At 39.2% G+C, this 26228-nt stretch overlaps 2 protein-coding genes across 2 annotated transcripts; one reads left to right on the plus strand and one right to left on the minus strand.

Moving 5' to 3' along the window:
- Positions 1 to 2216: 2216 nt before the first annotated feature.
- LOC128561098 (olfactory receptor 6C2-like) lies at positions 2217 to 3155 on the minus strand. The gene has a single exon (XM_053554862.1). It carries the CDS (start codon positions 3153 to 3155, stop codon positions 2217 to 2219), a length of 939 nt encoding a protein of 312 aa, XP_053410837.1.
- Positions 3156 to 23512: 20357 nt separating this feature from the next.
- Positions 23513 to 24451, plus strand: LOC128561099 (olfactory receptor 6C2-like). Its single transcript, XM_053554863.1, has one exon. The coding sequence runs from the start codon at positions 23513 to 23515 to the stop codon at positions 24449 to 24451; it is 939 nt and encodes a 312-aa protein (XP_053410838.1).
- Positions 24452 to 26228: the final 1777 nt, after the last annotated feature.

The raw sequence follows: 26228 nt of genomic DNA on the forward strand, positions 1-26228 counted from the left end.
ATTGCAGTCTATCACTCTCTCCAGATCTATTAATACTTGTTTAATCTGTTTGGGTGATAAAATGTTGGGTACATAAAGATTTGTTATATTTTCTTGATACCTTTGTCATTATATAATAATATCTTTGACTCATTTTACTATTTTTGACTTAATGTCTATTTTGTCTGATGTAAGTATAGGCACCCCTGACCTCTTTTAGTTTCAATTTGCATGGGATATCTGTTTTCATCATTCACTTTATAATCTTTGTGTATCCTTACAGGTGAAGCGAGTCTCTTGTAGGCAGTATGTGAGGTCTAACAATTACGTTCTCGAATGCATTCTAGAAAAAGTGCTAGATACCTCATTAATAAATACCACGATAGCCCCTCAACTGTTTCCAAGTGCTCCGCTTGGGAAACTATACACCAACACCAGCATCTACTCCAACCTTTGAAGCAATTTTGGAACTCTCTTTCTGGAACGGTCGTCAGAGCTACTGTTGTATTACCTTTAATGTTCTGCATGTCATCAATATGTTGTCCTTTCAATATTTCCTTTATCTTCACATAAGGAAAAAAGTCACGGGGACCAGATCAGGTGAGTAGGGAGGATGTTCCCATACAGTTATTTGGTTACTGGTTAAAAACTCCTTCACAGACAGTGCCCAGTGAACTGCTGCATTGTTGTGGTGCAAGAGCCACGAGTTGTTGGTGAAAAGTTTAGGTTGTTTTTGTCTATCTTTTTCATGCAGGCTTTTCAGCACTTCCAAATAGTAAACTTGGTTAACCATTTGTATAGTTGGTACAAATTCATAATAAATAATCCTTGTGATATTGAAAAGGGCTAGCAACATTGTTTTGACTCTTGATTTGGACTGACGGTACATTTTTAGTCATGAAGAATTGTTGACTTCCATTGTGCACTTGGACAATTTGCTCAAGGATCCGATTGGTAGACCCAGACTTCATCATCAGTAATAACATGGCCCAAAAAGTTGTCTTGCCTCTCCCAAAGGCCTTGGTAAGCTTCAACTCTTTTTTCGAGACCATTTTTGCACACAACTTTCTTATGCCAAAATTTTCAGTTAAGGTTTTCCTGTTTCTCTATTGGTATTTCCTTGGTCTGCTATGCTTCTCACACTCAGCTGATGATTTTGACAAATGATTCAACAAAATTTTGCAATGTTTTTGTCAGTTCTGCTCATTCCCGGCTGCCTTGACCTCTCTTCATCAGCGATGCTGTCTCCGAACCTTGGAAAAATGTGTAATCCATTTGTACACTGACGTTTTCTTCACGGAATTATCCCAGGAAACTTGGGCTAACATGTCCTGATTTCACTTCCACTGTTGCCAAGTATAACAAAAATTTAATGTTTGTTCATTGCTCTAATTCAAGCACCAACCTTCTCGTGATGGCACACAAAACACACAGTTATAATGAACACCACTTAGCAAGATGCTGCCACACGACATGAGCACAGCTGTGAGACACTGATATACCAAGATTATGAACCCTTCCAAAGCTATTTGTACAGTGCTACCAACAATGTAAGCACACGGTGGGAAATTCATGAACTTAATTGTCAGACCTCATATACACTGTCATTTATATTTTGTCTGTCTCATTAATGCCTTTGAGCCTGTTAAACTGACATTATAGACAAGGTAACAGATGCACACAGACATATACAGATAACACAAACAGATGATGGGGTGAAAGGAATATGAAAATCTACCTAGAGTTGGGGGTTTTATAAAAACTATTCTACAGATTTTAAACAAATGCAATTCATGGAAAATCTCCCTGAAAAGTGGGAAAGTTAGAAAAATGAATTTTACCAACATGGTGGCCACAGGGTCATTCCTGTAGTCATAGATCATCATTGCCAATGTTCCTGGGAAATCTGGGGCTCACTCAGGATGGATCAGTCCGTCTAAGAGGAGCAGATGAGCACCAACCTGATAGTAAATTGATGCTGTCTGCATTTCTTGCTTCTGTAAGTAATAGTGGGTGTGTTGTAGATGTCTGCTGAAGATTTATACCCATGTATTTCTAGGAATAGATTGAGCCAAAAAAGAAAAAAAAGACTAATTAATACTTGTATCAATATTGGGCTGTAAGTGTAACAAAATGAGGTTGTGCCATACACAAACCCTGACAAGTATAGAACTGGGAAAAATAAAATGAAAAGAAGACATTCTTTTATAATTTGTCATTTTGCACTCAGTACTCCTTTAGCTCTTTGAGATAGATGCAACCCTTTTGATCATGTCTTTGAAAGCTTGTATCACTTGCTTGTTCCTCAGAGTGTAAATGAAGGGATTCATGACTGGGGCAACTGAGGTGGTGAGCACTGACACCACCTTATTGATAGCGACCCCTTCCTTTGCATTTGGTTTAACATAGATGAAGATGCAGCTTCCATATGTGATAGAAACCACAATTATATGGGAAGAACAAGTGGAAAAAGCTTTTTTCCTTTGCTGGGCAGAAGGGAATCTGAGAATGGTCCTAATAATGTATGTGTAGGACAGAATCACACACACCAAGGTGAACAGGAGTGTCAGCACAGCCAGGATTAAGACAAAGCGCTCTATAAACTCTGTGTCAGAGCAGGTAATCTTCAGGATGGGGGCAGCATCACAGCCAAAGTGATCTATGACATTGGAGTCACAAAACTGGAGCTCAAAGCCCATGCCAAATGGCGGGATGACGATGATTAGAGCAATCACACAACAGCCAATGAGGAACTTGATGCAAACTCTGTTGTTCATGATGGTCATGTAATGCAGGGGCTTGCAGATGGCTACATAGCGGTCATAGGACATGGCCGTCAGGAGGAAAAACTCAGTCACACCCAGGATGACAACAAAAAATAATTGAGTGGCACATGCATTATAGGTGACAGTATTGTCCCCAGATGCCATCGTGTAGAGGAATCTGGGAATGCACACGGTTGTAAATGACACTTCCAAGATGGAGAAATTGCGGAGGAAAAAGTACATGGGTGTTTTAAGGTGGGAATCCACCAAGGTGAGAGTGATAATGGTCAGATTCCCAGCGACACTCAACAAGTAGGTTAGAAACAAAAAGATAAAAAGCAGGATCTGTAGATTTGGATCATCCGTTAGTCCCACCAGGATGAATGTTGTTATTGCTGTATAATTTTTCATCACTGATTCCTGACTATGGTCTGGTCTGTGTATAAAAATAAGAGAAAAATGAGATCAGAGAAAGGGATTGTCAGCACGAGGCAGCAGTGGGATGAGCTCAAAATGTTAGCTAAGCTAAGATTTTATTTCAGTTGCTAACCTCTTTTTTTATTGTTAAATCATAGCTGTGTACATTAGTGCAATCAAGGCGTACAATGTGCTGGTGTCATATACAATCTGAAATATTCTCACCAAACTGTTCAACGTAGCCTTCATGCATTTTCTTAGTTATTGTATGTAGACAATTGTATTCTGCATTTAGTAAGTTTCACCTGTACCCCTTCTAAGATGCACCGTAGGTGTGGCCCTACCCATTACCCTTCCTCTACCTGAACCTCCCCCCTCCCTTCCCCTTCAGTGGCCCTTTCCCTATCTTCCTGTGCTATAGTTGGGTTATAGCCTTCATCTGAAAGCTGTAAATTAGCTTCATAGTAGGGCTGAGTACATTGGATACTTTTTCTTCCATTCTTGAGATACTTTGCTAAGAAGAATATGTTCCAGCTCCATCCATGTAAAATGAAAAGAGGTAAATTCTCCATCTTTCTTTAAGGCTGCATAATATTCCATGGTATACATGTACCACAATTTGCTAGTCCATTTGTGGGTCGATGGGCACTTGGGCTTCTTCCATGACTTAGCAATTATGAATTGGGCTGCAATAAACATTCTGGTACAAATGTCTTTGTTATATTGTGATTTTTGGTCTTCTGGGTATAAACCTACTAAAGGAATTATAGGATCGAATGGCAAGTCTACTTTTAGATCTCTAAGTATTCTCCAAACATCCTTACAAAAGGAACGTATTAGTGTGCATTCCCACCAGCAGTGTAGAAGTGTGCCCTTTTCTCTGCATCCTTGCCAACATCTGTGGTTTTGGGATTTTGTTATGTGAGCTACTCTTACTGGGGTTAGGTGATATCTCAAAGTCGTTTTGATTTGCATTTCTCTGATGATTAAGGATGATGAGCTTTTTTTCATGTGTTTGTAGGTCATGTGTCTGTCTTCTTTAGAGAAGTTTCTCTTCAAGTCCTTTGCCCACCCTGAGATGGGATCTCTTTTTCTTTTCTTGCTAATACATTTGAGTTCTCTGTGGATTCTGGTTATTAAACCTTTATCAGAGGTATAACCTGAAAATATTTTCTCCCATTCTGAGGGCTGTCTGCTTGCTTTACTTAGTATGTTCTTGGCTGTGCAGAAGCTTTTTAGTTTGATCAGGTCCCAGTAATGTATTTATGATACTGCTTCAATTGTTTGGGGAGTCCTCCTCATAAAATATTCACCCAGGCTGATTCCTTCAAGAGTTTTCCCAACACTTTCTTTAAGTATTTTTATAGTTTCATGTCTTAAGTTTAAGTCTTTTATCCAGTGAGAATCTATCTTAGTTAATGGTGAAAAGTGTGGGTCCAGTTTCAGTGTTTTACAGATCGCCAGCCAGTTCACCCAGAACCATTTGTTAAATAGGGAATCTTTTCTCCACTGAATGTTTTTAATTGGCTTGTCAAAGATCAAATAACAGTAAGTAGATGGATTCATCTCTTGGTTCTCTGTTCTGTTCCAGACATCTAATTCTCCGTTTTTGTGCCAGTACCATGCTGTTTTGATAAGTATAGATTTATGGTACAGTCTCAGGTCTGGTAGTGTGATTCCTCCTGCTTTGTTTTTATTTCTGAGTATTGTTTTGGCTATTTGAGGATTTTCTGATTCCATATAAAATGAAGCATTATTTTTTCAAGATCTTTAAAATATGACAATGGAGCTTTAATAGGAATTGCATTAAAATTATATATTTCTTTGGGTAGTATAGACATTTTAATAATGTTGATTCTTCCCAGGCATGATCATGGTATGTTTTTCCATTTGTTAACATCTTCAGCTATTTTTTTTCTTAAAGTTTCATAGTTCTGTTTATAGAGATCTTTCACATTCTTTGTTAGGTATACTCCCAAATCTTCTTTGGCACTACTGTGAAAGGAATAGAGTCCTTGATTGTTTTTTTGGGTTGGCTATTGTTGGTATATATAAAGGCTACAGATTTATGGGTGTTGATTTTGTAGCCTGAGACATTGGTGTATTCCTTGATCACTTCTAAAAGTTTTGTGGTAGAATCCCTAGTGTTTTCCAGATATACAATCATTTCATCTGCAAACAGTGAAAGTTTGATCTCTTCTGACCCTATGTGGATACTTTTGATCGTCTTTTCTTCCCTATTTGCAATGGCTAAAACTTCCATTACAATGTTAAAGAGCAATGGAGACAATGGGCAACCTTGCCTGGTTCCTGATCTAAGTGCAAATGATTTCAGTTTAACTCCATTCAATATGGTATTGGCTGTGGGTTTGCTGTAGATGGCCTCTATCAGTTTAAGAAATGTCTCTTCTATACCAATTTTCTTAAGTGTTCTGATCATGAAGGGATGCTGGATATTATCAAAAGCTTTTTCTGCATCGATTGAGAGAATCATATGGTCTTTATTTTTCAGTTTGTGTATGTGCTCAATTACATTTATAGTTTTACAGATACTGAACCAGCCTTGAGACCGTGGGATAAATCCCACTTGGTCATGGTGTATAATTTTTTTGATATGTTGTTGGATTCTGTTTGTTAGGATCTTATTGAGTATTTTTGCATCAATATTCATTAGTGATAGTGGTCTATAATTTTCTTTTCTTGTTGGGTCTTTCCCTAGTTTGGGGATCAAGGTGATGTTTGCTTTGTAGAATGTGTTGGGTAATATTCCTTCTTTTTCTATATTTTGGAAGAGGGTTAGTAATATAGGTACTAGTTCTTCTTTAAAGGTTTGGTAGAATTCTGACATAAAGCCATCTGGTCCTGGGGTTTTCTTTTTAGGATACTTGATGCTATTTCAGAGCTGTTCAGATAGGTCTGTTCAACATTTCCACTTCATTCTGGCTAAGTCTTGGTGGGTGGCATACTTCCAAGTATTGGTCAATTTCTTTCAGATTTCCATATTTCTGAGAGTAAAGTTTCTTCTAATATTCATTAAGGATTTTTTGAAATTCTGTGAAGTCTGTTATTTCATCTTTACCATTTCTGATTGATGAAATTAGTGATTTTACTCTTTTTTTTCCTGGTTAGGTTGGCCAAAGATTTATCTATTTTATTGATCTTTTCAAAAAACCTACTTGTGGATTTATTGATCTGTTGTATAATTCTTTTGTTTTCTATTTCATTTAATTCTGCTCTGATTTTGGTTATTTCTTTTCTTCTGCTGGGTTTGGGGTTCGAATGTTCTTTTTTCTCCAGTTGCTTGAGATGTCCCATTAAGTTATTAACTTCCTGTCATTTCATTTTCTTGAGGAAGGCTTGCAGTGCTATAAATTTCCCTCTTAGGACTGCCTTTGCAGTATCCCAGAAGTTCTGATAATTTGTGTCTTCATTCTTGTTGTGTTCTAAAAATTGGGTGATTTCCTTCTTAATCTCGGCTATAACCCATCTATCCTCCAGCATAAGGTTATTTAGCTTCCATGTTTTTGTATGGGTATGCAGATTCCTGTTGTTATTGAGTTCAACTTTTATTCCATGATGGTCTGAGAAGATGCCAGGAATAATTTCTATTTTTTTAATTTGCTGAGGTTAGATTTGTGGCTAGGATGTAGTAGATTTTGGAGTATGTTCCGTGGGCTGATGAGAAGAACGTGTATTCAGATTTGTTGGGATGAAATGTTCTGTAGATGTCTTTTAAGTCCCAATGTTGAATGGTTATGTTTAAATCTAAAATTTATTTGCATAGCTTCTTTTTGGAGGTTCTATCCAGCACAGCTAAAGGGTATTAAAATCTTGAAATACTATGGAACTGAAGGAAATCAAGTTGCTCATTTCCGTTAGTTTCTCTTATATATTGAGGTGAGTTCTGGTTGGGTGCATAAATATTAATAATTGAAATCTCATCATATTGAATATTACCTTTAACAAATATGAAGTGTCCATCCGTATCCGTCTTTATTTTGGTTGGTTTAAAGCCTATTGCATCTGTGAATAGGATTGCAATGCCTGCTTTTTTATGCTTTCCATTTTCCTGGAGTATAGTTGACCATACCTTCACCTTGAGTCTATATTTGTCTTTTTTTTTTTTTTTCCTGATTACAAATTTTATTTATTTATTGTTGGGGATTCATTGAGGGTACAATAAGCCAGGTTGCACTGATTGCATTTGTTAGGTAAAGTCCTCTTGCAATCATGTCTTGCCCCCAGAAGGTGTGGCATGCACCAAGGTCCCACCCCCTCCCTCATACCCTCCCTCTGCTTTTCCTCTCCCCCCATAACCTTGTCATTAATTGTCCTCATATCAAAATTGAGTACATAAGATTCGTGCTTCTCCATTCTTTTGATGCTTTCCTAAGAATAATATCTTCCACTTCCATCCAGGTTAATACGAAGGATGTGAAGTCTCCATTTTTTAAAATAGCTGAATAGTATTTCATGGTATACATATACCATAGCTTGTTAATCCATTCCTGGGTTGGTGGGCATTTAGGCTGTTTCCACACTTTGGCGATTGTAAATTGAGCTGCAATAAACACTGTAGTACAAGTGTCCTTATGATAAGTGGATTTATTTCCTTTTGTGTAGATGCCCAGTAATGGGATTGCTGGATCAAATGGGAGGTCTAGCTTGAGTGCTTTGAGGTTTCTCCATACTTCCTTCCAGAAAGGTTGTACTAGTTTGCAGTCCCACCAGCAGTGTAAAAGTGTTCCCTTCTCTCCACATCCACACCAGCATCTGCAGTTTTGAGATTTTGTGATGTGGGCCATTCTCACAAGGGTTAAATAGTATCTCAGGGTGGTTTTGATTTGCATTTCTCTAATATATAGGGATGATGAACATTTTTTCATATGTTTGTTAGTCATTTGTCTGTCTTCTTTAGAGAAGGTTCTATTCATGTCTCTTGCCCATTGATATATGGGATTGTTGGCTTTTTCATGTGTTTGAGTTCTCTATAGATCCTAGTTATCAAGCTTTTGTCTGATTCAAAATATGCAAATATCCTTTCCCATTGTGTAGGTTGTCTCTTTGCTTTGGTTGTTGTCTCCTTAGCTGTACAGAAGCTTTTCAGTTTAATGAAGTCCCATTTGTTTATTTTTGTTGTTGTTGCAATTGCCATGGCAGTCTTCTTCATGAAGTCTTTCCCCAGGCCGATATCTTCCAGTGTTTCTCCTATGCTTTCTTTGAGGATTTTTATTGTTTCATGCCTTAAATTTAAGTCCTTTATCCATCTTGAATCAATTTTTGTGAGTGGGGAAAGGTGTGGGTCCAGTTTCAGTCTTGTACATGTAGACATCCAGTTGTCCCAACACCATTTATTGAATAGGGAGTCTTTCCCCACGGTATGTTCTTGTTTGAGTTATCGATGATTAGGTGGTTGTAAGATGTTAGTTTCATTTCTTGGTTTTCAATTTGATTCCAAGTGTCTATGTCTCTGTTTTTGTGCCAGTACCCTGCTGTCTTGACCACTATGGCTTTGTAGTACAGACTAAAATGTGGTATGCCGATGTCCCAAGCTTTATTTTTATTACTAAGAACTGCCTTAGCTATACGGGTTTTTTTCCGGTTCCATACAAAACACAGAATCATTTTTTCCAAATCTTGAAAGTACGATGTTGGTATTTTGATAGGAGTGGCATTGAATAGGTAGATTGCTTTGGGAAGTATAGACATTTTAACAATGTTGATTCTTCCCATCCATGAGCATGGTATGTTCTTCCATTTGTGAATATCCTCTGCTATTTCCTTTCTGAGGATTTCATAGTTTTCTTTATAGAGGTTCTTCACCTGCTTCATTAGGTATATTCCTAGGTATTTCATTTTCTTTGAAACTATGGTGAAGGGAGTTGTGTCCTTAATTAGCTTGTCATCTTGACTGTTATTGATGTATACAAAGCCTACTGACTTGTGGAAATTGATTTTATATCCTGAAATATTACTGTATTCTTTGAAGACTTCTAGGAGCCTTGTGGTTGAGTCTTTGCATTCTTTAAGTATAGGATCATGTCATCAGCAAAGAGGGAGAGTTTGACCTCCTCTGCTCCCATTTTGATTCCCTTTATTTCCTTGTCTTGCTTAATTGTATTGGCTAGAACTTCCAGCACTATGTTGAATAGTAAAGGTGACAAAGGACAACCTTGTCTGGTTCAAGTTCTAAGAGGAAAAGCATTCAGTTTTACTCCATTCAGTAAAATATTGGCTATGGGTTGTCATAGATAGCTTCAATCAGTTTTAGAAATGTGCCACCTATGCCTATATTCTTCAGTGTTCTAATTAGAGAAGGATGCTGGATTTTATCAAATGCTTTTTCTGCATCTATTGAGAGGATCATATGATCTATATTTTTCCTCTGTTAATATGGTGGATAACGTTTATGGACTTGCGTATGTTAAACCAGCCTTGCATCCCTGGGATGAAACCTACCTGATCATGATGTATGACTTTTTTGATTGGTAAGCTGTAATCTGTTGGCTAGGATTTTGTTCAGAATTTTTGCGTCTATATTCATGAGTGAGATTGGTCTGAAATTCTCCTTTTTAATTGGTTTTTTTCCTGGTTTTGGTATCAGGTTGATGTCTGCTTCATAGAATATGTTGGGGAAGATTCCTTCTTCCTCCATTTTTTGGAATAATTTCTGCAGTACAAGAATAAGCTCTTCCTTGAAGGTTTGATAGAATTCTGGAGTGAAGCCATCTGGACCAGGGCATTTTTTGGTTGGAAGATTTTTTATTGTTTCTTTGATCTCAGTGCTTGAAATTGGTCTGTTCAGGAGCTCTATTTCTTCCTGACTAAATCTAGGGAGAGGGTGTATTTCCAAATATTGATCCATTTCCTTCACATTGTCCTATTTCTGGGCATAGAGTTTCTGGTAGTATTCAGAGATGATCTCTAGTATCTCGTTGGCATCAGTTGTTATTTCCCCTTTATCATTTCTGATTGAGGTTACTAGAGATTTTACTTTTCTATTTCTCCTTAGTCTGGCCAATGGTTTATCTATTTTATTTAGTTTTTTAAAAAAACCAACTCCTTGTTTCATTAATTTTCTGAATGATTCTTTTGTTTTCAATTTCATTGATCTCTGATTTGATTTTGGACATTTCTTTTCTTCTCCTGGGGTTAGGCTTAGATTGTTCTTCTTTTTTCAATTCCATAAGATGGCTTGTGAGTTTGTTGATACACTCTCTTTCTGTTTTTCAAATGTAGGGATCTAAAGTGATAAATTTTCCTCTCAAAACTGTTTTTCCAGTATCCCACAGGTTTTGGTAGCTTGTGTCTTCATTGTTGTTATTATCAAGGAAGTTAATGATTTCCTGTTTTATTTCTTCCTGCAGCCATCTGTTATTCAACAGAAGATTGTTTAATTTCCATGCCTTTGTGTGGGGTTGAACGTTTTTGTTTGAGTTGAGTTCCACCTTTCGTGCCTTATGGTCTGAGAAGATACAAGGTAAAATTTCAATTCTTTTGATTCTGTTGATAATTGTTTTGTGTCCCAGGATATAATCAATTTTGGAGAATGTTCCATGGGATGATGAGAAGAATGCATAGTCTTTATCTTTGGGATGGAGTGTTCTATATGCGTCTATCAAGCACAGTTGTTCTAGGGTCTCATTTAAATCTCTTATATCTTTGTTTAATTTCTGTTTAGAGGATCTGTCCAGCTCTGTAAGAGGAGTGTTAAAGTCCCCTGTTATGATGGTATTATCCAATATCATATTGCTCAGACTGAGTAAGGTATGTTTCAGGAATCTGGGAGCATTTAAATTGGGTGCATAAATATTTAGAATGAAACGTCTTCTTGTTGTATTTTTCCCTGGACCAATATAAAGTGACCATCTTTGTCTTTTTTGACTTTAGTTGCTTTAAATCCACATGTATCTGAAAATAAGATCTCAACTCCTCTTTTCTTCTGAATTCCAGTTGCTTGAAAAATTTTCTTCCAACCCTTGACTCAGAGTTTTAATTTGTCTTTTGAAGCCAGGCATGGTTCTTGAAGACAGCAAATGGATGGCTTGTGTTTTTTAATCCTGTCAACCAACCTATGTCTCTTCAGTGGGGAATTCAAGCCATTAACATTCATTGAGATAGTTGATATGTGTGTTAGTGTTCTATTCATCTTATTTTGTGACAGTCCATTGCTTAGTTTTATCTTTTGCATCAGTGTGGAGGTTAGGTTCTGTCCTTTAATTTCTGAGTTCTTACTTTGCTGTTGATCTATTGTGGTGGTTAGTGTGTAAAACAGGTTGAAGTATTTCCTGTAGAGCTGGTCTTGTTGTGGCGAATTTCCTCAATGTTTGTATATCCGTAAATGATTTGATTTCTCCGTCAATTTTAAAGCTTAGCTTAGCAGGTACAGAATTCTGGGCTGGAAATTTTTTTGTTTAAGTAGGTTAAAGGTAGATGACCATTGTCTTCTTGCTTGGAAAGTTTAATTAGAGAAGTCTGTGGTCACTCTGATGGATTTGCCCCTGTAGGTCGATTGGCGCTTACTCCTGGCAGCTTGCAGAATCTTTTCTTTTGTCTTGCTTTTGGACAGGTTCATTACAATGTGTCTTGGAGAAGCTTGGTTAGAGTTGAAGCAACCTGGGGTCTGATATCCCTCTGAAAGCAGTGTGTCAGAATCTTTGGTGATGTTTGGGAAATTTTCTTTTATAATATTCTCTAGTATGTCTTCCATTCCTCTGGGACATTCTTTTTCCCCTTCTGGGATTCCTATAACTCGTATGTTGGAACGCTTCATAAAGTCCCATAATTCTGACAGTGAACGTTCTGCTTTCTCTCTCTTCTTGTCTGCTTCTTTTACTATCTGAGTTTCTCAAGAACTTTATCTTCTACCTCTGAAATTCTTTCTTCTGCATGGTCTAACCTGTTGCTGATACTTTCCATTGCATCTTTAAGTTCCCTAACTGACTGCTTCAGTTCCTTCAGCTCTGCTGTATCCTTTCTATATTCTTCATATCATTCATGTCTTATTTGATTCTGATTTTGGATTTCCTTTTGTTTTTTTTCCACTTTATTAGCAGTTTCCTTCATTGTTTTCATCATTTCCTTCATTGTTTTTATCATGTGTATTCTAAATTCCCTTTCTGTCGTTCCTAACATTTCTTTATAGGTGGAATCCTCTGCAGTAGCTTCCGCATGGTCCCTTGGGAGGGTTGTTCTGGACTGGTTCTTCATGTTCCCTAGAGTTTTCTGCTGATTCTTCCTCATGAGTGATTTCTTTTATCTGTTTCCTTTCCCTTATTTTCCTTTCACTGCCTCTTGCTCTTTACGTTTCTGTGCCAAAAATAAAGCAGTATATATATCTTGTTGCATATTGTTTGGGCAACAGGTGGTTTTCTGGGGTATGAGATGTTAATCACAATGCTGATACGACTGGAGGCCTCTGCAGATTTCTCAAAACCCACAGCATGGGCACCCTTAATCTCTCTTCATCCCTCTTAATTGGCACTTTAAAGTTCTAAACTTGCTCAGCAGAAGCTTTTCTAGGAAAGTGCTTGTCACTGGAATCACTGTTGAAGTGGCTATCCACTTACCCAGTGTGCCAAAACTCGTCTCACTCTGCCCCTTAGGGTTAGGGCTGTAAGCTGGCTCAGTCCCTGCCTTTAGGCTGCTCAGTCACTATGTTACTAGCTCCTACCTGATCCTTGCTCTGCAACCCTGAGGGTGGACCTTGCTGGGGCAGTTCTCTCCCAATGGCTCCCTGTGGACCACAGCCAAATACTATTATCTCCATCTGGCTCAGTGGCTCAGTCTGGGGCCCTAGACAACGCCCAAAGTGCTCTGCACTCCTGCTCATGCTCTCCCCAAGACAGTTCAACTGAGTGCCAAGTCCAAAAACACCAAAATAGTTCACAGGTAAGGCCTTTCCTGTTTGCACTCTTGCTGCTACTGTACTTACAGCTGTTGGTGGGATTAGGCCGATTGAACACACGTGACCACTTGCCAGTTTTGCACTTTTTTAGTCCTCCTCTTGGGGTCCAGAAGTCTCTCATTGACTGCCTGTATCCTCAAAGGGATGATTATAGGGAGATCCCACCAGCCAGAGATGCCTGGAGTCTTGTCTCCTCAGACTCACAGTACCGAGATGCAGGAAGCTGTAACTTGGCTGCCATCTTTGTTAATCTCCTGAGTCTATATTTGTCTTTTAATGTAAGATGAGATTCTCATATGCAGCAGATATCTGGCTTGAGTTTTTGTATCTAGTCAGCCAACCTTTGCCTCTTTAGAGGACAATTTAAACCATTTACATTAATTGAGAATATTGATAAGCCTTTCGAGAGTCCAGTGGACATTTTTAATCCTTTTGCAACTGTGGAAGTTGGAATTTGATCAAAGTTTGGTGGGTGGGTTTACTTTTGTGGTGGAGGATTACGCTGGTTTTTATGGAGGATGGGTCTGAGAATATCCTGGAGAGCTGGTTTAGTTATGGCAAAATTTTTCAACATGTGAATGTCATTAAGGTATTTAATTTCTCCATCATAAATGAAACTCAGTTTAGCTGGGTTCAGGATCCTGGGTTGAAAGTTTTTTCTTTTGGGAGATTAAAAGTTGATGACCATCCTCTTCTAGCTTGAAAGGTTTCAGCAGAGAGATTTGCAGTTATTCTAATATTTTCCCCTTGTAGGTAATGGTTTTCTTTCATCTGGCTGCTTTCAGAATTTTCTCCTTCATATTAACTTTAGTGAAATTGATTATGATGTGTCTGGGGGATATCTTATTGGGGTTGAGTCATGCTGGAGTTCTGAAACTGTCTGCTATCTGAATTTCAGAATCTCTTGGCATGTCTGGAAAGTTCTCTTTCATAATCTTATGAAGAAGAGACTCTGTACCTTGTGAAGCCACTTTGTCACTTTCGTGGATCCCTATAAGATGAATATTAGTTTTCTTTGAATTATCCCAGAGCTCTCTGAGGGAGTGATCTGTTTTTGCCCTCCATTTCTCTTCCTCTTTGAGATTTTGGGAGCATTCAAAAACTTTGTCTTCAATGTCAGAAATCCTTTTTTTTGCTTGGTCCATTCTGTTGCTGAGGGATACTGCTGTGTTTCTCAGATCTCTGAGGGCTGCAACTTCTTGTCTCAATGTGCCCAAATCTTTGGTCATTTGGTCTTTGAATTCATTGAATTCTTGAGACATTTTTTGGGTTAGTGTTTGGAATTCTAATTCGATCTTATTTGCTATCCAGATTTTAAATTCGGTTTCTGACATCTCAGCTATTTGTTTGTGCATGGGATCTTGTGCTGTGTCTGCCCCATCGTTCCTTGGGGAAGTTTATCTACTCTGATTATTCATGTTGCCAGAGTTTTTCCATTGATTTCACCTCATGATTGTTTTTCACTATTGCCTCTGGCTGTCCTCAAAATTGGGGAGATGTCTCTCTAAGATTAGACCCCAGCGGGATCACAGTAGTGTTGCTGGATCTTTGTAAGGAATGACCCTGTGTATCTCCTCTGGGGCTGCCCCAGCCAGGGAGTTCTGATTGTGGGAGCAGCTCTGGAGTGTGATACACCTGGATCCAGCAACAGGGTTGAGGGTGGTGCACATGGTTCTGGGAATGCCTGACGTCCAGTGACTTTGGCACAGAGAGCCCTAGGCTCCAGCAGTCTGTGGGCAGGAGAAGGGCTCCGCACAGAGGCAGGGAGGGCTCTGGAAGGCATGCAGCTACCAGAGTCCCTGGCCAGATGCTTGGGCTGGTGTGGAGGCAGGGAGGGTACAGGAGGGAGGATGTGGGGTTGCTCTGCTCCCGGAGTTCCTGGTCAGGGTGTGTGGAGGCCCAGTGGGCATGGGTCGCTGGTTGCGGGTCATGGCGCCGCTTGTACAGAAGTCTAGGCAGGCATGGGTCACGTGTTGCGGCACAGGTCTTATGGAGGTCCTGGCTGGTGCCAGTCTGCTTGAAGTCTTCAGAGGAAAATCATGTTACAGCACAGCAAAGTGATTCTCATGCATTCAAAATACATCCAGGGACAAGATAAACTTGTTGGTAGTAATGCATTTTGTTTTAAAAGTTATGAAAGTTCTACATCCCAGTGGTGGACTGAGAGCTAGGATGACACCACTGTATTCCAGCCTGGGCAACAGAGTGAGACTTGCATCTACCAAGCTTCCTTTTTTAACTTCCACCAAAGTGGCAGCTAAGAAATTTAAAATGAGATCAAGCCAAAACTGCATGGCCTGTTAACCTCTTAAGATGCTGACGGAGTGTTAGTTAATCAATAAAGCTGCTGGAATACCACTGCTGAGCTTTATACCAGGCAGAGACTGTTATTAATGATCCTCAGTCTCCACTGCACTCTGTTGCGGTGGGCGTGGTTAGAGCTCACAAGGGGCCTGGGTTGGTGCTGCTGCCACTCCTGCTTTCATCCTAGCTATGCTCCCCTGGTGCATGTTAGGCTCTCAAAAGCAGCAATTCTGACTCAGCCCTGCCCTGGGAGTATGCAGCCTCTGTGCACACTATTCTTCGTACCCACCACACCCCACCTGGGCAGGTACCACTTCAGGCATACCCTTTGCTCACGGGGCCTGGGTTTCTGTCCCAGATATGTTCTGCACCACTTCAGGGAAACCCTTTGCTCACGGGGCCTGGGTTTCTGTCCCAAATCTGTTCTGCCAGTGGCTGCCACTGGGGTAGAGTCTCAGCTACCTCTGGTTGCTAAGAGAGGGAGAAAGTGTCTCTCCAAAATATCCCCAGGGGTGTGAGCCATATTGTTTCTGCTGCTGCCACTGCTGCACTGTGCTGGGGTGCACCCTTTTCCTGTATGGCTCCCTTGATCCACAGTCCCCACTCTGTACCCATGCTACAGAACCAGCACAGATCTACAACAGCCCAAGCCCCATCCACACCTCTCAAGATAATGCCCAAAAGCCTGGATTCCATGGCAGACAGGCTTCCAGACCTTCAAGTGAGAGTGGAGGGGAGTGCTGGGAGTTCAGAATTGTGGGTAGAGTCTATGTTCAGTTTTATGCTTGGTGGTAGAGTGCCATGGCACACTACCCTATTTCCCCAAAAATAAGACAGTGTCTTATTTTAAGGTGTGTTCCCAAAGATGTGCTAGGTCTTATTTTCAGGGGACATCTTATCTTTCCTGTAAGTAGGTCTTATTTTTGGAGGATGTCTTATTTTCGGGGAAACAGGGTAGTAAGTCCTCTCTGGGGAAGGAGTTCCAGTTTCCAGAGGGTCTCACTAGTGGGATAAAATAGGAGATCTGCATTCTGCTCACTTGTTTGTATAAAGTATACTGTGAGCCATTCTCATGGGGGAGGGAACTCCCATGTGCTTGGTGATGGTTTTGTACCTATTGTTTGTTTCCTTGGGGTCACAGCTTTGCCTCAGTAGGGGACACTGAGTTTCACTCTTCAGTAGGTCCTTGGTCTGGGGATTTGAAGAATAAACCCACAGACCACAGATCAATGGTAAGTCAGGACTTTTATTAGAAGTTAGAAAGGAATACAGAAGAAGTAAAAAGCACCAGAACTTCTGGAAGGGGGAAATAACTGAAGAACTAACTTGGGAGTCTCCATGCAGGCTCTTTTATTTAGGGGTCTTAAGTTTAGAGGATTACACTGGCTGGCGGTTTGTAGATGGAAAAACATCTTTTTAAAGTTAATGAGTGCATTAATAAATAAATGAATGTAATTCCTCCTTCACTATAGTGAGGTTCCTCCTCCTAATCCCTGAGAAGGGATTAGGGTGTGTACTCCTACCCAAGGTGGAACCTCCCAAAATACCATCACAGGCTGCTTTGTTCATGATCTTATCTGAGCCCAGAGGGTGTGTGCCGAAAAAGGTAGTCTGCTTGTGCCTAGAAATGGGGGTCTGACTTCTGAGCTCACCTGGGTCTAAAGAATTGGGGGGCTACCTCTCTAGCCCTGAATGGTAGAATCCTGTATCACAGGGGTGATGTGTGCTCTTCAACATTCTCTCTTGGCTCAGCTCCAAACCATTAGCTTACTTGGTAAAATTCTGTCCTTTAACTCTCCTTCTGGACAGGACCCTCTGTGGACAGCTGGCTCCAGTCGGCCATCTTGCCTCCTCCCTTCTTTGTGATAACTCTTAGCAAGCTCTGTTTTTTTTTTGTTTGTTTGTTTATTTTTTTTTTTTCAGTTTTGGCAAGGGCCGGGCTTGAACCCGCCACCACCAGTATATGGGGCTGGTGCCCTACTCCTTGAGCCACAGGCACCACCCACAACTCTTAGTAAGCTCTGAAGGGATGTCAATCTGGGCATGTCCAATTGGGCTCAAATTAATCAGTTTTGCTCTTTCCTTCCCACTGCAGTTACACTCTAAGAAATAAAACAATCTTAAAATAAAATTTATTACAAACAGTGGAAGCATAAGTACACAATCTGCTAAAATCTCATAATAATGAGTCATAAGAATGTGAAAAACACAAATATCAAATTAAGGAGAGCATGGGACCAGAAGGAGAGTGGTTTCTCCTAAGGTAGGAGATGGTACGGCTGCATCACATCCAGTATCTCTCAGGGCATTCCCAGAGGCCTCTTTGAACTCCATTAAGAAGAATTCCTTAAGCAATGAGAAGAAAAGTAAAAATAAACTGCACTTGTGATTTTTCACCTGACACATTGCTTTCAGCCTGGCTTTTTTCTGATTCTATTGTTGTATCTTCCTTTCTCCAAGGACACAGTCCCAACTGAGAACTGTTTAATTTTTTTCCTCACAAAGTTCATTTAAGTTCACCACACTATTATTAATTGGCAACTTTTGAACCTATGGTCCCAAGGGGACCTTTTGTCTGTTTAATCAGATGATTCCCTAAACACCTGTTATAGACAAAACAGATATAACTTATACCATTCTTGTTAATATAGAATTTTCAGGGAAACCTGTCTTCCTGCACATAAATCAAGGTATCAACTTTGCCTAAACCAAAGAGTTTCTCATCATCACATCATCACAATAGTCTTTAATTCTTCCAGTTCTACAGGGTGTATGGGCATATTTCCTAGAATTAAAGTCAGGAAAGTACTTTATTTAGGATTCTTGTAAGACTTGTTGAAGGTAAAGAACGTTTGAGGAAGACTCCTGGAAAATTGTGGGCAATGGGAATCTAAGAGATTTCTGTCCACCATAGACTTGCCAGTGAATGCAAGTGTGTGGGTGCATGAGAAATATAGTGACACTGTCACTAACAAATTCCTGGTTGGCACTGAGTTAACCTAAGGATTTTTGTGGTCAAATTGCCCACAGAAGCCATGAACAGCAATCTGGAAGGTAAGTATCGTTTACTTGGCCATGCTAGTTGTTCACAATTACAAAGCAGAAGGCTTTGACTTACAGGTTTCAAAACCTAGGTCCTAAATAATTCAAACAATGTTTTTAAATAGAAATCACTCTCTAGTAATCAGTAGTATGTCACTCTATTGTCTAATAAGTGACATTTGAGTTTTATTAAGTCTTCAGAAAGGTGCTATTAGGAAAGAACAGTACAGTGTAGGGAGAGATTATAGCCTACCATGTATGAGATCCAGGGAAAATATTCCTGTTCTCTTCTTTCAGAAAAATTGTCTCCCTAATGCTTATTTTTTGCTATGAGACTTGAATATTTACCATTAGAGATAATTCTCTCTTTAATGACCAGTACCACAAAACATACCTGAAAGAGTAAAATATTCTGTTATAAGTAAGACAGTACAATAAACCAATGAACTCTCATATGCTATCTTGCATGAGTTTACACCCAGGAGGTTCTAGACATGACTAGGACACTAATGAATGTTGATTTTTGTTTTGCAAAGGCAGAAATTAAAATATTATGGGTTTATAGAGATTAGGCCATGTGAGGAGACCTTGGTGGGTGCTCTGTATGAGCTCTTGGAGCCTGAATCAGAAGACAAAGCAGAATGATAGGAATGCTTCTCCACTTCAACATTTGGTCCAGTGCAATCATTCCCTGAGTAGTACCTAGTTGGAAGGCAGGAATGTTCTAGCCATTTATTTCATACCCAAGTCAGACTCTTTTCCATAAATTCTGGGTCAGAAGACTCTGCAGTGTGATCTGAGCACATATTGGAAACAGACACTGCACCATCAATAGGAAGGAAAGAAACATATTTCCCCAGTCTCAGGGGAAACATGCCTTAGGATTATTGTGGATAATATATTGTAACATCCGAGAGAAAATCATTCATGTTCCAATCCTATTAGGGTCTTCTGGGAAGATTCTGTTCCATTCCGGTAATGAGAAAAATTGGGAACCCTAGAGACAGTGACTGCAAATGGGAAACAGTTCAGTTGCTAAAATGTAATTATTATTGTTAAAGAATAACTATCTTTCTGCAATGGTCCCCAATTCAGAAATAAAGAAGCACAGGACAGTGATTCATCTAGTTCTCTGACAGTTACTTGATAGATGGCATCACAAAGAGGGTATTGGTCATTTTCTCAGGAGACAAAGAAGAGAAGTCAGTCATTCAAATAAACAGCTAAGTAGGCAGTGATTTATAGGTGTTATGAATCTGAATGTAGTCAGATTGCTTGGGTTCACATTTCTGCATTATCTCGTCTTAAATTGATGACCCTGGGCAAGGTTCTTAACATTTTCAAACCTTGGTTTCCTTGGAAGATTAAGTCACAATCAGTCTCAGACAGTTGATTTGTTACATAAGGTAAATTAAATATATGACATAGTATCTGACATTTAGTATCAGCCTTATAAATGTTACTATCATTACCACCTTTTGCAGAAGTTTGTGAATTTGAATACAGCAAAAGGATATTCTTTGGTATCTCCCATAAAATCCTACTATTATGTGCAATTCCTCATTAGAAATGTAATTAAAAATTAACAACATAAACATGCCTTAGACAAATAACATAAATATGATTATTAACTTCTAAGACATTAAGTGAATTTATTTTTCAGATCTCCTATAGTACTCATGCTAAGTTTTCCCAGAAGTAATTTAGAGACTAAGGAATGGTATCCTTAGAAGACAAAGCATGTTAGAAGTAACAAATATAGGTGAGTGGAAACCAGAAGAACCAAGAAAAAAAATTCTTCCTAACTTGATATAGTAGGAGGGAAAAAGGCATGGTTTTAAGATTTGGGGAAGTTGGATTCTTCTTCTGACGTTGTGCCTTACAAACGTGGGAATCACTGACCCTATTTTTCATCTTAGAAACTGGAATATTGGCTAAAATAACCTTTAAAGTCCTTTATATCTCTCCATTTATTTTATATCATGCTCTTAAATCCTTGATCATTTTATTTATTGTAACCTGGCACTCATTTGGCTAAGTTTTTTTTCTTCTTTCTTTATAATAGGTCAAAGACAAAGAGACAAGGCAGCATGCACAGAGCAAACTAGGGAGGAAAACTAAAGGGAAGTATTCTCAGCGTGATGAGGGAAGAGGCCCCAACACAAGCTCAGTGGTTACTGAGGGGATGGGAAGTGCATGTCCCAAAGAACAATGTTTAAATTAAGAGTTTTGAGCAAGGAATCATCACATCAGAAAATGCAGTGTAGATCACAAACATACAAGAAATTCAAAAAGAATGAGTTGATGTCAGAGGTAATTGAGTTATATATGTTAGGAACAAATATGCCAAACGAATACTGCTTTTTCAGAACATAAACAGACCCTATAATTTTGCATTTAATTTTTTTTCAAGACAGAGTCTCAATCTGTTGCCCAAGCTAGAGTGCTATGACATGAGCCTATCTCACAGCAAACTCAAACTCAAACTCCTGGGTTCAAAAGATCATCCTGCCTCAGTCTCCCTAGTAGCTGGGACTATAGGCATTTACCGCAATGTGTGGCTAATTTATTTTCTATTTTTAGTAGAGACAGGTTCTCACTCTTATTCAGTCTGGTCTCAAACTCTTGAGCTCAAGGAATCCTCTAGCCTCAGTCTCCTGTAGTGCTAAGATAACAGGTGTGAGCCATTACACTCAGCCCATTTTGCATTTAATTTTAAGGATACCAGAAAACTTAAAATACATACTCATATGGAATATAGTGAAGAGAGTAAATCTAGGGATAAGGTAAGAGAAAGTGTGGGAGAGTGTACAAGTCCTAGAAGAATTAGAGACATTAAACTGAATTTATTTAATATTTGTTCTTTACCAGGCATGATGTTAAGAACCTTAAAGAATTAGTTTCTTTAACGCTCATAATAGCTCACAAAGAACATACACTCATTATTTTCATTTCACAGAACATGCAATTATTTGCACTTCACAGTCCAAGAAATATAGCCCATTACTGAACTTTCTAAAATTTCATGGTCATTAAATAGTTCATGTACATTTCAAGCTTTGATCTATCTTATTCCAGAATCTACACTCTGAACCTCTATCTATGATAATAAACCTTGGCTTGGTGCCTGTGGCTCAAGCGGCTAAGGCACCAGCTACATACACCTGAGCTGGAGGGTTTGAATCCAGCCCGGGCCTGCCAAACAACAATGATGGTTGCAACCAAAAAATAGCCAAAAAATACCCACGTTGTGGCAGGTGCTGGTAGTCCCAGCTACTTGGGAGGCAGAGGCAGGAGAATCGCTTGAGCCCAGGAGTTGGAGGTTACTGTGAGCTGTGATGCCACGGTACTCTACCCAGGGCAACAGCTTGAGGCTCTGTCTCAAAAAAAAAAAAAAATTAATAAAAAGTAAAATAAACCTATATGGGCTAACTCTAAGGCAATTTAAGGACCAGGACTCAGTATCCTCAACCAAACTCCTATAAAGAAAATGGGATAAAGAGTTAAACAAGGATGGCGCCTGTGGCTCAAAGGGGTAGGGCGCCAGCCCCATATGCCAGAGGTGGTGGGTTCAAACCCAGCCCTGGCCAAAAACTGCAAAAAAAAAAAGAGTTAAACAAAAAAGAAATCCTCACTTTGGGTCATTGCCTTCCATCTACAGTTCTTCCACCACCCTGCTCTCAACTCCAATTAGCATTTTAAAAGATTAATTTTAATTTACTCTTACTTAAAGATGAAATAACTTAGTAAAATTTTGAGGGATTATGACTCAAAATAACCATTTATCCTTCTAATTTCTAAAATTGCCTCAGCACACTGAGATTCTTAGTTGGAGATTTAAAGCTGAAAATCTAGGTGGATTTTCAATTATACTTTAAATGTAATCAGCCAATAATTGTCAAAGACAAAATGGGCTCATTCATTCAATAACAATTTATTGAGTATCCGTTATATACAAGGCAAAGAGCTAGTATCCTAGATTTACAGTGTTTTACACAATGGATAGGTCTCTGTTCTTAGGGAGCTTGCTAGAAAGTAGGGAGTGGAGGTAAAAAGTAAATAAATATATAATTACAAATTATGAGAAGTGCCCCAAAAGAAATAAACAGAGAAGTGTGTTTATGACATCGGGGATAGAGAGAACATAGATAAGAATTTCCAGGAAGACATCTTTCAGGGGGTCATATTTAAGCTGGACCCTGAAAGCTAAGATTCATTTATGCACGAATTCAAGCAGAACATTTCAGGGACAGAATACATGATAAAATCCTGAAGTGGCAAAGAACTTGTCATAAAGACAGGTATAGATGAACAAGCAAGAGATTAATTAGAGTGTTGATGATATGATCACATCACAAAGGTCATTGCAAACCAGTGCAAGGAGCTTGAATTTTATGCCAAAGGAGATGAAACTCCACTGAGTGGTTTTAAACAGGAGAATGTGTCTCATGTATGAATCTGAAAGATTACTCATGTTTGTCTTTAGCATGGACTTGCAAGTGTTTTACTGCAGTTTAGAACGTGAGAAATCAGATGGTACTTTACAGGATTATCATAGCAAGTCAGAAAACAGAAGATGCTACTTTACTTTATGGATTATCATAGCAAGTCAGAAAATAGAAGCTGAGAGCAGAAGGATTTTAACTTCACAGTCTTAACCATAGTCAACCCTGCTTACGTTATGTGAATCCAAGGTGAGTATCATGGAGGTTTTGTTTTCATGAGATTGCAAACCATGCATATTTTATGATAGTGTTTTCTTGTCCATTAACACAGATAGTGTAAAATAGCTTTTTGCAAGGAGTTGTTAAAGGAAGACTTTACTATCTAACTAATATTACATCGATATACTAAAAAGGATCTTTGATAACAGTCTCTGTCTGGTCTCGGGTATAAAGCTCAGTAGTGGTATGCCAGCAGCTTTATTGATTAACTACCACTCCATCAGCATCTTAAGAGGTTAACAACGGAAATAAAATGTTGGCTTAGCTAACATTTTGAGCTCATCCCACTGCTGCCTCGTGCTGACAATCCCTTTCTCTGATCTCATTTTTCTCTTATTTTTATACACAGACCAGACCATAGTCAGGAATCAGTGATGAAAAATTATACAGCAATAACAACATTCATCCTGGTGGGACTAACGGATGATCCAAATCTACAGATCCTGCTTTTTATCTTTTTGTTTCTAACCTACTTGTTGAGTGTCGCTGGGAATCTGACCATTATCACTCTCACCTTGGTGGATTCCCACCTTAAAACACCCATGTACTTTTTCCTCCGCAATTTCTCCATCTTGGAAGTGTCATTTACAACCGTGTGCATTCCCAGATTCCTCTACACGATGGCATCTGGGGACAATACTGTCACCTATAATGCATGTGCCACTCAATTATTTTTTGTTGTCATCCTGGGTGTGACTGAGTTTTTCCTCCTGACGGCCATGTCCTATGACCGCTATGTAGCCATCTGCAAGCCCCTGCATTACATGACCATCATGAACAACAGAGTTTGCATCAAGTTCCTCATTGGCTGTTGTGTGATTGCTCTAATCATCGTCATCCCGCCATTTGGCATGGGCTTTGAGCTCCAGTTTTGTGACTCCAATGTCATAGATCACTTTGGCTGTGATGCTGCCCCCATCCTGAAGATTACCTGCTCTGACACAGAGTTTATAGAGCGCTTTGTCTTAATCCTGGCTGTGCTGACACTCCTGTTCACCTTGGTGTGTGTGATTCTGTCCTACACATACATTATTAGGACCATTCTCAGATTCCCTTCTGCCCAGCAAAGGAAAAAAGCTTTTTCCACTTGTTCTTCCCATATAATTGTGGTTTCTATCACATATGGAAGCTGCATCTTCATCTATGTTAAACCAAATGCAAAGGAAGGGGTCGCTATCAATAAGGTGGTGTCAGTGCTCACCACCTCAGTTGCCCCAGTCATGAATCCCTTCATTTACACTCTGAGGAACAAGCAAGTGATACAAGCTTTCAAAGACATGATCAAAAGGGTTGCATCTATCTCAAAGAGCTAAAGGAGTACTGAGTGCAAAATGACAAATTATAAAAGAATGTCTTCTCTTCATTTTATTTTTCCCAGTTCTATACTTGTCAGGGTTTGTGTATGGCACAACCTCATTTTGTTACACTTACAGCCCAATATTGATACAAGTATTAATTAGTCTTTTTTTTCTTTTTTGGCTCAATCTATTCCTAGAAATACATGGGTATAAATCTTCAGCAGACATCTACAACACACCCACTATTACTTACAGAAGCAAGAAATGCAGACAGCATCAATTTACTATCAGGTTGGTGCTCATCTGCTCCTCTCAGACGGACTGATCCATCCTGAGTGAGCCCCAGATTTCCCAGGAACATTGGCAATGATGATCTATGACTACAGGAATGACCCTGTGGCCACCATGTTGGTAAAATTCATTTTTCTAACTTTCCCACTTTTCAGGGAGATTTTCCATGAATTGCATTTGTTTAAAATCTGTAGAATAGTTTTTATAAAACCCCCAACTCTAGGTAGATTTTCATATTCCTTTCACCCCATCATCTGTTTGTGTTATCTGTATATGTCTGTGTGCATCTGTTACCTTGTCTATAATGTCAGTTTAACAGGCTCAAAGGCATTAATGAGACAGACAAAATATAAATGACAGTGTATATGAGGTCTGGCAATTAAGTTCATGAATTTCCCACCGTGTGCTTACATTGTTGGTAGCACTGTACAAATAGCTTTGGAAGGGTTCATAATCTTGGTATATCAGTGTCTCACAGCTGTGCTCATGTCATGTGGCAGCATCTTGCTAAGTGGTGTTCATTATAACTGTGTGTTTTGTGTGCCATCACGAGAAGGTTGGTGCTTGAATTAGAGCAATGAACAAACATTAAATTTTTGTTATACTTGGCAACAGTGGAAGTGAAATCAGGACATGTTAGCCCAAGTTTCCTGGGATAATTCCGTGAAGAAAACGTCAGTGTACAAATGGATTACACATTTTTCCAAGGTTGGGAGACAGCATCGCTGATGAAGAGAGGTCAAGGCAGCCGGGAATGAGCAGAACTGACAAAAACATTGCAAAATTTTGTTGAATCATTTGTCAAAATCATCAGCTGAGTGTGAGAAGCATAGCAGACCAAGGAAATACCAATAGAGAAACAGGAAAACCTTAACTGAAAATTTTGGCATAAGAAAGTTGTGTGCAAAAATGGTCTCGAAAAAAGAGTTGAAGCTTACCAAGGCCTTTGGGAGAGGCAAGACAACTTTTTGGGTCATGTTATTACTGATGATGAAGTCTGGGTCTACCAATCGGATCCTTGAGCAAATTGTCCAAGTGCACAATGGAAGTCAACAATTCTTCATGACTAAAAATGTACCGTCAGTCCAAATCAAGAGTCAAAACAATGTTGCTAGCCCTTTTCAATATCACAAGGATTATTTATTATGAATTTGTACCAACTATACAAATGGTTAACCAAGTTTACTATTTGGAAGTGCTGAAAAGCCTGCATGAAAAAGATAGACAAAAACAACCTAAACTTTTCACCAACAACTCGTGGCTCTTGCACCACAACAATGCAGCAGTTCACTGGGCACTGTCTGTGAAGGAGTTTTTAACCAGTAACCAAATAACTGTATGGGAACATCCTCCCTACTCACCTGATCTGGTCCCCGTGACTTTTTTCCTTATGTGAAGATAAGGGAAATATTGAAAGGACAAAATATATTGATGACATGCAGAACATTAAAGGTAATACAACAGTAGCTCTGACGACCGTTCCAGAAAGAGAGTTCCAAAA

This window comes from Nycticebus coucang, chromosome 12, assembly GCF_027406575.1.
Source record: "Nycticebus coucang isolate mNycCou1 chromosome 12, mNycCou1.pri, whole genome shotgun sequence".
NCBI classification, from domain to species: domain Eukaryota; kingdom Metazoa; phylum Chordata; class Mammalia; order Primates; family Lorisidae; genus Nycticebus; species Nycticebus coucang.